Source organism: Seriola aureovittata, chromosome 12 (genome assembly GCF_021018895.1).
Source record: "Seriola aureovittata isolate HTS-2021-v1 ecotype China chromosome 12, ASM2101889v1, whole genome shotgun sequence".
NCBI lineage: Eukaryota > Metazoa > Chordata > Actinopteri > Carangiformes > Carangidae > Seriola > Seriola aureovittata.
The window spans coordinates 24,534,984-24,550,974 of NC_079375.1; the positions used below are offsets into that span (position 1 = coordinate 24,534,984).

The following is a 15,991-nucleotide window of genomic DNA, read 5'->3' on the forward strand; positions in this document are numbered from 1 at the left end:
TGTGACAAAAACATTTCTTCCTTTTACATGTTTTTGTTTAACCTCACCACTCATCATTTGTTCATAATTTAATTTCAGATTTTAACAAATACAAATCTTTTCTACACATGCAGAAACTTGAATTTCGCATGCAGATTTATTTTATAGGTTAACAAATGTTGACACACACGCACACACACACGCACACACACACGCACACACACACACACACACACCACACACACACACACACACACACACACACACACACACACACACACACCATCTCCATCTCCACCAGTGGTATAGCTTTATTGCAGTGTCAGGATGAGTCTCTACAACATGAATGTAACTGAAAGTAACGTCCTTTGTACAGATTGAAACGTGAGAGGTGAAGTACACTCACCACGCAGCAGGAAACATTCAAAATTTCTCCAGGAATTTTCTGGTTCTTCTTTATTTTCTGGCGGGAATGGGTTCCAAAAGCGACAACTGTTGCGAAGGAGGAGAGGAAATGATCCTTGTGCAACCAAACAATGGAACGATTGTTCTTCGTGTAGCGGCGGAATGTTTTAGCAGACGGACCACGGACAACTAGCTAGTTAGCGGCCGATGGAAACAAAACCTGACTCCACTGAAAGCAAGTTGTAAACCTTGACTGTATTTCGTTAACCACATTTGCTCTCGGTTTTGACCGCATACCAATTTTTTTTTCGTGGTGAAGATGGGGGTCCCGAAATTTTACCGATGGATTTCAGAGCGATATCCTTGTCTCAGTGAAGTTGTCAAGGAACATCAGGTAGGAAACCAGAGATGTATTTCGTTAGCTTCCAAACCCACTGTTCCCGATAGCCGCAGCGTTAGCATAGCTAGCTTCTGGCTATCAACGAGCTAAATACAGAGGGCCGTGGAACTTTTATTCCACGTAGCTTACCGGTGTTATTGGCCGACCACAGGACAGCTCTCTTGTTGCGAAACACTTTTGACTACATTTTTTAATTTGACTCAACCAAAACCATACGCCATTTACCAAATTCCAACACTTACTAGCTTGCTGTTTTGGTCGTAAGCAGGTTCAAATTTTAACGTTAAACAGGTCAAAGTGAATTTAATTTATTGAATGTGTTACCATCGGGTACTTTAGTTCTTTGTTCGGCAAGAACATTCTGAGCAACAATAAACCTCTCACAGGCAGCTAGCTAACTAACTTTACACTAAGAGATGAATAGAGGCTACAGCTAGTTATTGTTGCCAGCTAGTTTACAGCCACCGTGCTTTGCAATGTTTGTGGAGTTGTTTGTATCAGCCTGTAGTGGATATCAAGGGGGGCATATTTAGTTAATTTACATTACTTAGTTTTTTTAAGGCTACTTCGGCGGACTGCAATGGACTTTAGTGACCTAGTTCTCAGTGTAGTGAGGAAGATAGTATTTCAGTGCTGGAGCAGCAGTTTCATCAGCTGGACGTGGTTCAGTGTCACTCTCATTGCGTAAGACAGCAGTGGTGTGTGTGCTTAAGAAAATAAAACGGGCGTTTTATGCCAGAAATCTTTATATTGGATAACACTGGATGTGGAAAATATGTCGTATGCCCATTTTGTAACACCTTATGTCACACCACTGTCAAACTCAGTTTTAACCCCTCCCCCTGTTACTAAACCTAGATGTCAACATCGCTGTTATTGGAGAAAGTTTTTGGGTTCTTTATCTGTAGTAGGCCGGAGGAGTCTGCTAGAAATTCTTTGGTGACTGATAAAGACAAGCTGACCTTTTCATTTATGACGTCCAAAGTTTGTCATGTGAATGGTATCCTGTCTCACAGACACACAAACTAAAAAAACCTAAATAACTCCACACAGGAAAGTTTTGTTGTTGATAGATGCATTTCAGACAGTCAAGAAATGAAACACATTTCATGAATCACTTTACAGGAACATTGAAAAATATGTTTTACAATTTATTAACCATAGTCATTGTGTTTGTTTTTTTGTGCTTCTTTCGCTCCCCAGATTCCAGAATTTGACAATCTCTATCTGGACATGAATGGGATTATCCACCAGTGTTCCCACCCGAACGACGAGGATGTCCACTTTCGCATCTCTGAGGAAAAGATTTTCGCTGACATCTTCCATTACCTGGAAGTGCTTTTCAGGATTATCAAGCCCCGCAAGGTCTTCTTCATGGCTGTGGATGGTGTGGCACCAAGGGCAAAGATGAACCAGCAGAGGGGGCGGAGATTCAGGTAGAGATGGCTGCATGATGAAAGAAACATGGAGAGATTCTTTCCTCTGTTTGGATATAGGCTGACACTCAGAATGGGTCGTCTTGGCTCATCTGATTTCTCCCCACAGTGAAAGCTTTCAGTCCTTTCACCCATTAATGCTTCTCTCAACCTCAAAGACATTTGAACATGATTGTTAAATTTGGGTTGTTGGAGCTGCTTTTCACGAGGTGACCAAATAAAGAAATGGAATTTTATGAGCGTGCCTGCACTGTGATGTCAAATCTCAAGTGAAAATAATGCTGCCTTCTCTTTTAGTTATCTGTTCAAGATGACAGCTCTGTTCACAAATATATTTATACACCGTCCAGTATAATTTTGTGGTTTAAAGGTGATGTCTGTGGGACTGCAGTTGTAAAGCTGTGTTGCCTAACAAGGCAGAATGGACTGAAGAAACCAGGGTTCAGGCAGGAGCACAGCCCAAGCCAGTGAGTTTGACATGCTGGGCTTTGTGTCTTTGTTTCTAGGTCTGCCAAAGAAGCCGAGGACAAGATAAAAAAAGCCCTGGATAAAGGAGAGGTCCTCCCCACAGAGGCTCGCTTCGATTCCAACTGTATCACTCCTGGTAGGTTTCCTCTCACAACCTTTACACAAGAATAATGTCACACATTAAGATTGATAAAAGGAACTTTAGCAGGATATGTAAAGACAGTTGATAATTTCAGGGTAGTAGAATCTGTTCTAACCTTGCATTAATACAAAAACTTTGCTAAACCTACATAAGTTTAACGGTGAATTTCTAAATAAAACTGGAATCACTAGTGTTTGTGAGTTTGGTTTCTTCTCCATCTTGTCACTGTTGGACGCGTACGTCAGCCATTACCAGGTTGTCACAAACTGTTAATGTGCACTGCCATGCATGTTACAACAACACATAGTAATTCTAACAAATGGCTGAGTTCTGCTCAACTTAAGTGTTGCAATTTTGTATTAGATAGATAAATAGATAGATAGATGATAGATACTTTATTTATCCTCTAGGGGAAATTTATGTGTCCATTAGCTCATTGTTGATAATAATTATAATAACAAAAGCAGTTGTTAATAAATAAACAATAATAATTAGATTAGTCCACTTCCTTAAAATCAGAGTTGCATTGTACCTATTTTCATATTTGCAGTTCCTCATTTAAAATTGAAAAATGTAGGGACCACACAGTCACAATCTGTGCCATTTTGTTACTTCACATTAAAATGATTCCAATTAGTTTTACACAGTGAGATACACAGATTTTAAATTTGGAAAAAAATAGAGTGCAGTACGGATCAGTACCTGGTATCTACGCTTATCCTGACTGAAGTTGCGTATCATCACTAACCGACACCTCCTCTTCACTCGGCCTTGGTCTCAGTGTTTAGTTTAGCACCAGGGTTTTACTGAAAGCTTTCACAGCAGCCGAAATGAAGTGAACCAAACACACAAACACACCAGAGTTTGAGTGAACATGTTTCATGTCCATCTGCTTATTCTGTGCTGGAGTGAAAGTATTATTATTGTAGACAACGCTGACGTATCAGATGTAGATTTGTTAGCAGCAGCAGCTCCTTTAATCACTTCTCCTTTAACCAGGCACTGACTTCATGGCGAGACTTCAGGAGCAGCTCAAATACTTCGTCCACAACAAGCTCTCCACTGACAAGCTGTGGCAGAATGTCAGAGTCTACCTGTCTGGTCATGAGGTGTGTGAACAGCTGTTTTAATGAACCGAGACGCTGCAGGTTCAGTGGCAGTTTGTTGGCACCGCAGCTTCAGTCAGCATTGCCAGCACTGAGTGTGTGTTTCTCTTCTAGACGCCGGGTGAAGGAGAACACAAGATCATGGAGTTTATTCGCTCTGAGAACTCAAAGCCGGGTCACAACCCCAACACCCGACACTGCCTATACGGCCTGGATGCTGACCTGGTAGGGTTTGTGTGCCCGTGGTTAGGAATCACATGAGTACATATGTTACTGCTCGAATCCTCTGTGGACGTCTAAGAGATGCTCACCCCACCTTTGCTCTGTGTGTTGTAGATAATGTTGGGTTTAACCAGCCACGAGCCAAATTTCTCGCTGCTCAGAGAAGAGGTCCGCTTTGGAGGAAAGAAATCACAGAAAAGGTGTTGCATGCTTTCCTCTCTTCTTATTTTTAAATAGTTGTTTTTTTTTCTGTCATGTTCATATTTATCTTATGATATCCTAGAAATTCTTTTGACTTTTCTGAACCCTGCTGTTTTTCTTCCCAACCAGGATAACGGCTCCGGAGGAGACGACTTTTCACTTACTCCACTTGTCTCTGATGAGGGAGTACATTGACTATGAGTTCTCTGAGCTCAGGGTGAGACTCACACTCACACTCACTCACAAACAATATTGAATGAACAGCACCATGAGTATAATCAGTATAATAAGATGAAGTATGGACACAAAGAAGTAATTTCCACGCCAAGGAAGGTTGATAAGCCGTATACTGATTATTCTCATTGTGATTATGGATGTTTTTCAGAATCACATTGGTTCTGATTATGACTTGGAGCGAATAATAGACGACTGGATTCTAATGGGCTTCCTAGTGGGAAATGATTTCATCCCTCACCTTCCCCATCTTCACATCAACCACGATGCTTTGCCTCTGCTATACAAGACGTACATCAGTGTACTACCGAGCGTGGGGGGTGAGAGACACACACACACACACACACACACACACACACACACACACACATATACTGTATCATATACTGTACATAAAACACAAAACTGACTCCTGTTTTCTGATGCAGGTTATCTGAATGAGAACGGACATCTAAACCTCAGAAACTTTGAGAAGTACCTGGAGAAGCTTGCGGAGGTGAGACAACACCGTGAAAGCTTTGTGTAAATTCTCCATTAATATAATCAGTGACGTTGACATTAGTCTTTTAAAAAAAACAGTTTCTGTCTGAAGTGGTCAGTGCTGTTCTAATTTTTGCATCTTGTAGATGTATAATACTTGTTGACTTTGTCCAGCACAGACAGCTGCAGTTACCGACACCAGTTATTTTAAGAATAGATGTGAATCACATGTAGCTGTTGATCACGATATTTGCATTTGGTTTGAGTCGTCAGAAGTTTGTCGTGAAGTTGGTGTAAAATGAAGTGTTTTTTTTTTTTTATTTATTGCATCCTCTCTCCTGCTTCCCTCCAGTTTGACCGGGAACACTTCAGCGAGGTGTTTGTGGACTTGAAGTGGTTTGAGAGTAAAGTTGGAAACAAGTATCTGAATGAGGCGGCTGGACTTGCAGCAGAGCAGGAAGCCGCGAGCAAAGAAACCAACAAGATGGAGGTAGAGACAAAGTGATAAAAACAAACCCAACATTTATTCACAGTTGTCATGTGTGTGTTTATCCTGTAATTACTCACTCATGTCATTTCTCGTGTGTGTGTGTGTGTGTAGGACTCTTCCCTCTGTCTGGCAGCTCTGACCTCATCAGATGAAGTGATTGGAGAAGGAAAGTTAGCAGCGGCAGAAGATGAGGAGGAGGAGGACGATATTTTTGAAACTGAGTTCAGACAGTACAAACGCACCTACTACATGACCAAGATGGGCGTGGATGTGGTGTCAGAGTGAGTGTAGAGATGCAAACACACACACAGTCCACAAGACAAAAACAAATTACTTGGGATGCAGAGCAACAACAACGCTTTCTCTAAAATACGTTTGTATTCTTCCATTTGCAGTGAGTTTCTTGCCAAGCAGGCCAAGTGTTATGTGGAAGGCATCCAGTGGATTCTCCACTACTATTACCACGGGGTTCAGTCCTGGAGCTGGTAAGAATGTCTCTATCACACGCCACTTGCTCTTTGTTTCTCTTAATTCCTGTGGCCTGGAAAGGCAGATAATTTATTACACTCTCTTGAGGAGTAAGGGAGCACAGGATCGTTTCTCATGGGAAACTTCACACATTTTCTAACACCAAGCCCAGTTTTAATGAAGGTCTTTCTGAACCACCTCAAACACAAATCAGGAGAGATGAGAACGTTCCGAGTCCTTCCACCAGTCTTTAAATATTGGTATGTCTCTCCAGGTACTACCCCTACCACTACGCTCCCTTCCTGTCTGACATCAGGAATATAGCTGGGTTAAAACTGACCTTTGACCTCGCAAAACCCTTCATGCCCTTCCAGCAGCTTTTGGCTGTCCTGCCTGCTGCCAGTATGGCGCTGCTGCCTGAGTGTTACAGGGTAAGACACACACACACACACACACACACACACACACACACACACACACACACACACACACACATGCCCACACACACACAGAACATGTACTGGAGCTTCATATACATTAGTGTGTGGATGCACAAGTTACCTACATGTTTCTTTATGATTTTGATGAATCTTTGCAGTTCTCTTGGTGTCTTTATCACACATTTGTTTACAATATTATTTTAAACAGTATCCAACATAGAAAGTTGTAATCTTTTCCTGAACAGCTCAGACATGAAAACATAAAGATGATATTATATTAATCTGATTGTTTCAGCACCTGATGACCAGTGAAAGTTCACCCATCATTGAGTACTACCCTCTTGACTTTAAAACGGACCTCAATGGGAAGCAGCAGGAGTGGGAGGCTGTGGTGCTCATTCCCTTCATAGACGAGGTAAACACACACACACACACACACACACGCACACTTACACAGTTATGCTAAAAAAAAAAAACCTACTCATTAACAGTGTAACCATATGTGTCTGTTTGTGTGGTGTGTTTATTAAACAGAGGTGCTTACTAGCAGCCATGGAGCCCTACAGCCACAAAATGACTAAAGAAGAGAAATCCAGGAACTGTCACACAGAGTGTGCAGTCTACTCTTACGACAGTGAGTTAGACTTCACATACACCTCCACCCTGCCTCAGCTGTTCCCCGACATCGTCCACTGCCATGCCAGGTTGGAAAACACACACACACACACTCACGCGTAACTTAATTTATCTGTCTCAAACACTCCATTTCTAATTGACTCAATTTTTGTGAGTCAATATTTTCTGTCTTATTCAAGTGAATTTGCTGCATTACAGTTAATGTAAATGAGGAGGAGAGTGGAAAGCTATTACTTAAACTCGGAATGAACATGTATTATGTTAATTACATTTGCTAATGATTACTGCTGAATTCAGTTGCTCGTTTCATAAAATAACTTTCCTTTGATACAGGAAAGCACACATCCCCATGGACGCCTGGCAGGTGCCTTTGGACCATGTCAGCAGGCCCATCGACCGCTCGGCTCTGTACTTCTGTGGCTTCCCCACTCTACAGCACATCAAACACAAGGTAGGTGTTTGTGTCGGATAACTGATAACATTTAAAAGCTCCGAGCCCAAACACAGGCTTTTGCCCTAAACCTTTTTATATACAGAAATTACAGCCTCGTTAGAGACAGTCAACACCGACGCTGAACATTTGTCCAACTTCCAAGGGGGTTTTCACTTCTACATTAGTCGGGTTAAATCAGATACTGGTTTGTTTTCCCCTTGTTGTGATTCGTTTGAGCAGGAGTGAACACAGTAATCGCACTCTGCTCCAAACCCTAAACAACCTCACGAGACTCAGGTGGTCTCGGTCTGGCCACAAACAAACTCTGGAGCAGTTCATATGTGGTGGGAACGTCATCTGAACCCAATATGACCCAACTACTGGTGTGCTCTGCAAGGTTGAGCAAAAATGGTTACTTTAGCCAGGTGCGCGTTGCATTGTGGGAAGCGGCAGAGCACGTAAACCGTAGCAGCCCGTGTAGAAATGTTTCTCTCACAGAAACGGGCGCTGGTCCGGAACACAGGACCTTCTTCCTCTCTTGCTCTGAGTGAACCTTCCCATGTGATTTGTAGTGATGAATTTTAGGTCGCTTGGATTTTTCTGTGTGAAAAGAAACTGAACCAAATAACTCTCTCTCTCTGCAGTTTTTCAAGAAGAAGAGCGGGGTGGTCGTATTCCAGCAGAGCAGCCGAGGGGAGAACATGATGCTCGACATCCTTCACAGCCAGGAAGGAGAGACGGTAGAGTTTTGTTTGTTTATTGATCTCACTCTTTAAAAACACTGCAAAAAATAGTACAAAATATTCCTCAATGAAAATGTCTGTTATATCTAAATTTCTTTCAGCTCTCTCAGAAGTCTTGAAATATCAAATAAACAAAATACAAGGCTTTAAATTTTGTAATGGCATCACACATTTATTTATTACAGTGGCCGAAGAAATGTCAGCAGATATCCACAAAAGATTAGTTTTACTAGTTTTAATGTCGACTGACCATGTGTGTAATGTGCAGCTTTACTATGTAGGAAAACAGAGTTCACATTAGGACTCTATGTTAGAGGAAAGACTTAGATCAGGAGACTTCAAAAATAAAAATAAAAGCTTAACCTTGGTTTGCACTTCCTGTATATTTGTCTGTTTCTCAGACATTGTATTTTGAACTTACATATTATATATTTCTGCCTTTCACTTACTTACCGTCTGCCTCTGTTCTTTGTTTGTCTCTCTGCATCTGTAGTTATGTGATGATGTTGCTTCACAAGCACTGGGGAAGTCTGTGTTTGTGAACTGGCCCCATCTAGAGGAAGCTCGTATCATTGCAGTGTCAGATGGAGACACCAAGTAAGAACCAGCACTGCAGATTAAGCCTTAGATTCATGACACTGAATGTGTTAAACATGTCTCAAAAATAATGTTTTTACTTTTGCAAGAGTTTTGCTCTGCATTGATTCTACCCATACAAAGAAAATACTTTTTGTCACACTGTTCATTAGAATGACGGTGCTGTTTTCTGACACTGGGATGCTGCCACTAGGGGGCACCAGAGTTAGATAGTTTTGCAGATTCTACACAATTTCAGGTGGTGAACAACCTCACCAACGTTCACCAAATGTAGCGTGTACAGCATGTGGATTCGGCCAGTTGTCTGGGAGCACAGAGTTTGTCTTTTTTTGTGTGAAACATGAATCTTGGTCCTGTGGTGCAGGTTTTGTCTGGAGGAACCACCTGGTGTCCAGAGAGTGTATGACCGACCCTCCACCCCTCCTCCCACCAAAGTCACCTGCATGTCTGACAAGGAGCAGAAGGATTGGGTGAAGGATGTCCAGGGACTAACTGAATAGTAAGGCACACAAAACAACAACAACAAAACCCTTTCAGAGAAAATACAGCTGTTTTAAAGCATCTTTTTATAACTACTGTTTTGAAATGATGTTGCTATTCTCATTTGTGGCCTTTAAGACCTTTTTAAAGCCATTGTAACTAACAGGTTTTACTTTCTTGTTCTTTTCTAAAATCATGGTAAATCATCGTGTCTGACTTATTTCCTCTGTTCATGATTCCTCTCATAACATAATTTTTCTTTCTCGCAGTTTCTTCAAGAGGAAAGGCATCATAGTAAACGATACAGAGGTGGTTTTGTACGGCCAGTTGCTGACAGGATGGAAGTATGTCCCCAAAGCCAACGGAGTGGTGGAACTAGAGAAACAGTGGGCCAAACAAGTTCTTCCTTTCGCCCACCAGACCGTGGTTAAGGTACATGTCTGCATATACAGAACACAAACGAATACACAGATAAAACTGTGGTGTTTTTGCAGCAGGGCCACGAGGCCACAAAGCTGAGGAGACTTACTCTCTCTCTCTCTCTAACTCACCCGCTCGTATTCTGCGTCTCCCTCCATCCTTTCAGGACATCAAGGCCTTTTACTCGTCTCTGACCTGTTTTAAGAGCTTGGACGAGCTCTTTCCTCAAGCGACTTCCGTCTTCATGGTGGGGAACCCGTACTACGGTGCCATGGGAGAGGTATGTGATCAGCTGACTGTTCCTGAGCTCTATAATCTTTATCTTTTTATAGAAATAATTAATGGTTTAATGCAAATCAGTTTTTATAATGATGCCGACTCACTTTTCTCTTATGATCCCGGTTGTAGGAACTGAGAGAAGTTTGGGTCTGTATTCAAACGCAAACTAGAGTAATGGTCAACTTTACTCAGTATTATTCAATAATTAATGGCTGTGATAAACAAAATTCTGAATTGTTTGCCATCGAGGAGCATTGAACCAGTGTCTCTCCTGTAAGGACATGACAGCAACCGATGTTTTAAAAGCTCTTCCTGCTATAGTTCTGTTTTATCTTTATGTTTATTTTAGTGCTTGATTTCAGAAAACATTTGTGTGTAATTTGTGAAGAGCAACACGTTCTTCCTCGGCTTGTTTGTCTTATTGAAATGTGTCTTCCTGCCTCAACAGGTGCAGGATTCTAGTGACGTCATCAAAGATGGCCGCGTACGCGTGGTCTTCAACGTGCCGCATGAACCGCAGCTGGAGGCCTTGATCCAGAATCAGCATGTAAGAAACACACAACCATGTTTGTTACGGCATTCAGCTGAGAAATCGTGTGTATTTTCCATCCTCACACGTTTGCCTCGTGTGTGTGTGTGTGTGTGTGTGTGTTTTATAGAAATACTGTGTGAAGTACAGTCCCGGATATGTTCTGGCGTCTCGTCTCGGCATCACGAGCTACCTCGTCTCCCGCTTCTCAGGAAGCATCTTCATTGGCAGAGGCTCTAAGAAGAAGTGAGTGTTATAGATTTATTTTAGATTAAAATATCGCTGGTTAATTTGACACTTTTGTTAATGTGAATATTTAAAGTTTTGTTTCTTCCATTGGTTGTAAAGAACATTTAATTTCAAATCCTGAAGTTTTTCTGCCTTCTCTTCTCTTCTCTTCCTCTTCCTCTTCCTCTTCCTCTTCCTCTTCCTCTTCCTCTTCATTGTGTCCAGTCCCTGTGGGGAGCAAAGAGCTAACGTTGGCCTGAACCTCAAGTTCAACAAGAAGAATGAGGAGGTTCCTGGATACACCAAGAGAACTGAGAAGGAGTGGCTCTACTCAGCTGCTGTGGAGGAACTGCTCGCCGAATACCTGGACAGGTAACGATAACAATGTCCTCTGTCTCTTCACAGCTCGATAACGACACTGAAAGTCTGGTGGTATTTAATTCAAAAGCTTTGTCACACTTCCTGTTGAAAGTTTCCCTATTGTAACATTTTTAAGTCATGTTTTTATAGATTTTCGGAGGTTTTCGACTCGGTGTCCAGAAACAGTCATGACGATGTTTTCTATGAGGACGACATCTGGCCTGGGGAGGACCAGAATGGGTAAAACACTAACTTACTTACTAACACTAACAGTAACTTTCTTTATTGAGCTGATTCTATCTTCTGAATTCACTGAGTTGATGGCGTATTTATCGGTGAACCCTGACGCTGATGCACCTTCCACAGGGCAGAGAAGGTCGCCGAAATCACTTCGTGGTTGAAAAGTCACCCGGTCAGCTCCATCAGCAGGGCGTCATGTGATCTGCAGGTGCTGGACTCCGCCATCGTGGAGAGGATCGAGGAGGCGGTGGAGAAAACTAAGGTGACTGACTTTGCACACAGATTCTGACTCCCACACATCACTTGATAGTGCACGTACTCACCGACGCCACGCACTAACCTCTCGTCTGCTAACTCACTCTCAGGTGAAGAAGAGCACCAAGAAAGTCCGTGTGACTGTCAAGCCTCATCTGCTCTTCAGGGTGAGTTCATTTTACCTGTATTGTCAGAAGGAAGGTCGTGAAGAGAAAGGAAATTGCATAAAATGTTTCATAAAATCATGTTTCATAAAATTATGTAAAAAATATATGAATACGGTGATTCATTAGTAGAACTGAGTGTTACAACAATTAGTGGGGGATGTTCTCAGAGGTGACCAATAGCTGTTGCTACCAGGGCAACGCATCTTCAGCTGTGTAATAATACACTCTTGTGTATTGTGTCACTCTGTCAGAGAATTGAGTATTTGATCATAAACTGAGTATTTACAAGTGATTGAACTTGTGTGAATACGTGTCTGTGTTTGCGTGCAGCCGTTGGAGCAGCAGCAGGGTGTGGTTCCAGACCCGGATGCAGAGTATCGCCTGTTCGACAGAGTGGTCAACATCAGAGAGAGCTTCACCGTCCCACTGGGACTCAGAGGAACCGTTGTCGGCATTAAAGGAGGTGAGCGCATGCACATGATGGTTTCTTTGATCCACCGATTGCTTTATACAGTTAAAAAGCTTCAGCACTTCTCACAGGACATGTGGAAGATATGAAGGTTAATTTTATGTGTTTGTACTTTCAGCGGAGCGTGAGGCGGAGGTTCTGTATGAAGTGCTGTTTGATGAAGAATTTGCTGGTGGTCTCAACATCAGGTAATCACATAAACAAAACTGTAGCATGTAATATATATGTGTATCCACAGCAGACTGACTTCTGACCGGACATCTGACACCTGTGTTATTGGTCTGTCTCCTCAGGTGTACCTCGCCTCGTGGTTACCGCCTCCCTCCCTGCGCTCTCATTAATCTTTCCTACGGAGCCCGAGTGGATCACACCTCCCACAAACTCACCGCCATCGTCAAACCTCAGCCCGCCGCTGGCGCTAACTTCAACTCACACCGGCAGCTGGCCGGCCTCAACCATTCGCCGCGGTCACCCTTCATACCCACACAGGTAAGACGGGAGAGAATACACACTGTGCTGCTACGTGCACTTTGTTTTCCTGCTTAAATGACAAAACTATTTTTCTCTCTTTCTCCTTCTCTCATTGTTCCACCTCTCAACCTCTTACCTGAAGCATAACAACAAACAAGGTGTGATGAAGGCGGGCTCCCAGGGCAACAGGAACTCTCCCTCTAAGGGTCTCCAGAAACAACAGGGCAAGGTACGGGCTGTTCTCACTTCTCCAGGCTTTCTCGCCATGTGACCTTGTAAATGCACATGGTCATGTATTGCAAGTGCGTGAAGTGACGGTTGTGAAGTTGTGAATTTAAGTCGCGTAATGTTTTCTGTTCTTATCTCCACATCTCCATCCAGAGTAAAGAGGAGTACACCAATGTGTGGCAGTCTCTGCAGAACTCGGGCCCTCCGAACAAACCTCCCGCTCACTGGCAGAATAATGTAAGTGTGTGTGTGTTTGGATGTTTTTAACAAAAGATACGCTATATAGCAATATCAGCAATTGCACATTTGCAACGTTTGCAAAGTATATTTGTGTTGATAAATAGTAAAACTAGGAGGCCTCAGCAGGAGAAGACAGCCAGGAGCTTTTACATTTAACACTACAAAGTTAGCTTGAGTTAGCAAGAGTAGCAGAGTAATGAGCGTCTTGTCCTGACGGTTAGTTGTTGAAAAACAATCGTAAAGATATTTCTGTGTCAAAACTAAAAAAAATAAAAACCTTTTTGTTTTTTTCCAACTCTAGGAAGGACACCCACAGCAGGGGAAGAACCAGCACACAACCCCCAACAAAGCTGTGAGCACACACACACACACACACACACACACACACACACACACACACACACACACACACACACACACACACTATACTACATGTGTATGCTTTCCCAGAAGGCAGTAAACAGCTGCCACGTTGTGGACGGCAGATGTAAATATTTTCTTTAATGTACATGTGTGTTGATATTGTACTTATATTTGTGTGCGTCTGTAATTTTCAGGCTCCAGTTGGTGGCATCAGACTGCTGAAGAAAAATGAGGACGTCGACTCTCTTTTCCCCTCACAGAACACAGCCAATAAGGTACACACACACACACACACACTTTTCTCTCCTCCTTGAGCTGTAAGAGACGGTTTGAGTGTCTAACGTCTCTGCCAGTCGCTCGTTTTCTGTCCACAGTGTTTGTGTGACATCACGTCTCCCCACCTTCAATCCACTGTCTCTTCTCATTTCTCTCACTCAGACTTCCACTGAGTTTGAAGATCTCATTGCCAGTCTAAAGATCTCTGCGGGAAGCCAGCAGACCCCACCTCCTCCTGCTCTTCCACCGGCACCCACCAGCCAGTCAGACGGCCCTCTGTCTCCGCAGTCCTTCGCCATGGTGAGTACAGGAGGCACAGACTGCTTGAGTGTGAGTCTTGTAGCATATGACATAAAGAGCTGACAGGAGTCTGACAGGAGCAGAACATCATGGCTTCAGAAAAGACTTTTTCCTCTTCATTTATCTCTTTAAATCCTGAAGAAAGCGCATGTGTGTACCGTCATTTCATCTGTGGCCGGGGTTTGCATCCTTGGGTCTCTATGACAGATCAGGATTATTGAACTTAGTTTGTGCTTTTGGTTGTTGCTGTAGAAGGGAACCCTGGTACTGAAGGAGATGCTGAAGATTGACGGTGCTGGATCAGGAAGTCCCTCCTTCCAGGACACCGCCCCCTCTGGAGGTCAGCAGGGGAACAGGAGACGATCATCCAAGAAACTAGGTAAGTGACTGACCACCGCAACACAGGCTACTGCGACCAGATATATAAACCAAGGAAGAGTTTCTATACACAGCTGGAACCATACTTTCAATCATTTTCATCCCGTTTCTCTTCGTCCAGCGGCAAAGATGAACGTCCCCCACGGTGACTCGGTCGCATTAACTTCTCCTGCATCAGCCGCCTCCACCAACACTGTGCTGAGCAGCAAGGTGTCAGAGCTGGCGTGCGTCTGTGTGGGGTTAGGCATGGCACCGCCCGACTTCAGCTATATAGGCAACAGACAGGTAGTACAGCGTGTTTTATATTCGTCTTTCACAGCATTACAGTGGCTTCAGGAAGTATTCACACCATGTTTTCACTTTGACATTATGAGTTATTGGTTGTAGATTGTTATTATTGTTATCTGACAGATTTTGCACAAAATGATTGTTTTAATTTATAAATTTCCTTTTTTCCCCACAATTCTTTGGTCAGTGTTTCCTGGACATTTGCACTAAAAACCTTTGTGTCACCACAGGGTCTCGTCGTGTGTCAGGTGAAGCTGTCCAATGGGTTGATGGTTCACGGTCCACAGTGCCAGTCAGAAAATGATGCCAAGGAGAAAGCTGCCTTCTTTGCCCTCCAAAGACTGGTACAGCACACACACACACACACACACACACACACACACACACACACACACACACATATTAGTCCATGAGAGAGTGTGAGAGAATGCATGCTAGCAATGATCAGTGCAGTGTGTGAGTCATCTTAGTTTGATCTAAATAAATCAGAATGTGTTTTTATATTAATTATAATTATATCGAATCATGGACATGTAACTTTCTGGATAGTGGCTCATAGGTTTATATGGACCCCATTAATTAATCGAAGATACAGTTTCCTATCAAATAATCCATCAGTCCCTGATTAGTGAGTGTCCAGACAAAGAAAAACCCCTGCAACTGTTCCAAGTAGAAAGAAATATTAATGGTTAAACAGGTTGACAAACAGTGTGTGATCATTCTGGATAACACTGACAATTATTCATCAGATTTACAACCAGAGCTTCTGTCTGTTTCCTCCTGTGCGTCTGTAGAACTCAGTGGGATCAGGCTTCCCCCTCCCACCTCCTCTATACCCAGGAGTGGGTCAGATACGACCTCCACCCATGGGAGCCATGAACCCGGTCTTCAACCAACAAGGTCAGTCTTCCCTTCCTTATATTTTAGTCATATGTTGTACATCATCTCTTTGAGGGCAATAGTTACAGAGTAGTTACCCGGCCTGTACCTCATATCTCCAATTCCTTGGTCGCTGTTTGTGGCATTGCCCAAAATTTAAATTTAAGTTTAAATCTGTTGCTCTGCACTTCATTCTTTTACCCTTCATTTTACTTTTTCTGTCTCAAGAGTTCATTTCAGACTTCTTTAGATCTGCCCATG

At 42.9% G+C, this 15,991-nt stretch overlaps 1 protein-coding gene across 1 annotated transcript in view; it reads left to right on the top strand.

Moving 5' to 3' along the window:
* Positions 1-569: 569 nt before the first annotated feature.
* Positions 570-15,991, top strand: part of xrn1 (5'-3' exoribonuclease 1) — an 18,306-nt gene continuing 2,884 nt past the window's right edge. The window contains exons 1-39 of the mRNA XM_056392114.1: positions 570-778; positions 1,988-2,220; positions 2,727-2,824; positions 3,830-3,939; positions 4,051-4,161; positions 4,273-4,358; positions 4,489-4,576; positions 4,745-4,913; positions 5,022-5,089; positions 5,426-5,563; positions 5,675-5,844; positions 5,959-6,048; positions 6,306-6,462; positions 6,767-6,886; positions 7,006-7,175; positions 7,441-7,558; positions 8,185-8,280; positions 8,777-8,880; positions 9,245-9,379; positions 9,630-9,792; positions 9,947-10,060; positions 10,508-10,606; positions 10,719-10,834; positions 11,042-11,188; positions 11,327-11,416; positions 11,543-11,678; positions 11,782-11,838; positions 12,169-12,301; positions 12,426-12,495; positions 12,601-12,796; positions 12,921-13,007; positions 13,160-13,243; positions 13,548-13,598; positions 13,804-13,884; positions 14,048-14,185; positions 14,438-14,564; positions 14,685-14,848; positions 15,082-15,195; positions 15,646-15,751. Of these exons, the coding sequence (XP_056248089.1) occupies positions 704-778; positions 1,988-2,220; positions 2,727-2,824; positions 3,830-3,939; positions 4,051-4,161; positions 4,273-4,358; positions 4,489-4,576; positions 4,745-4,913; positions 5,022-5,089; positions 5,426-5,563; positions 5,675-5,844; positions 5,959-6,048; positions 6,306-6,462; positions 6,767-6,886; positions 7,006-7,175; positions 7,441-7,558; positions 8,185-8,280; positions 8,777-8,880; positions 9,245-9,379; positions 9,630-9,792; positions 9,947-10,060; positions 10,508-10,606; positions 10,719-10,834; positions 11,042-11,188; positions 11,327-11,416; positions 11,543-11,678; positions 11,782-11,838; positions 12,169-12,301; positions 12,426-12,495; positions 12,601-12,796; positions 12,921-13,007; positions 13,160-13,243; positions 13,548-13,598; positions 13,804-13,884; positions 14,048-14,185; positions 14,438-14,564; positions 14,685-14,848; positions 15,082-15,195; positions 15,646-15,751 (4,609 nt within the window). The 5' untranslated portion in view covers positions 570-703. The remainder of the gene's footprint in view (positions 779-1,987; positions 2,221-2,726; positions 2,825-3,829; positions 3,940-4,050; positions 4,162-4,272; positions 4,359-4,488; positions 4,577-4,744; positions 4,914-5,021; positions 5,090-5,425; positions 5,564-5,674; positions 5,845-5,958; positions 6,049-6,305; positions 6,463-6,766; positions 6,887-7,005; positions 7,176-7,440; positions 7,559-8,184; positions 8,281-8,776; positions 8,881-9,244; positions 9,380-9,629; positions 9,793-9,946; positions 10,061-10,507; positions 10,607-10,718; positions 10,835-11,041; positions 11,189-11,326; positions 11,417-11,542; positions 11,679-11,781; positions 11,839-12,168; positions 12,302-12,425; positions 12,496-12,600; positions 12,797-12,920; positions 13,008-13,159; positions 13,244-13,547; positions 13,599-13,803; positions 13,885-14,047; positions 14,186-14,437; positions 14,565-14,684; positions 14,849-15,081; positions 15,196-15,645; positions 15,752-15,991) is intronic.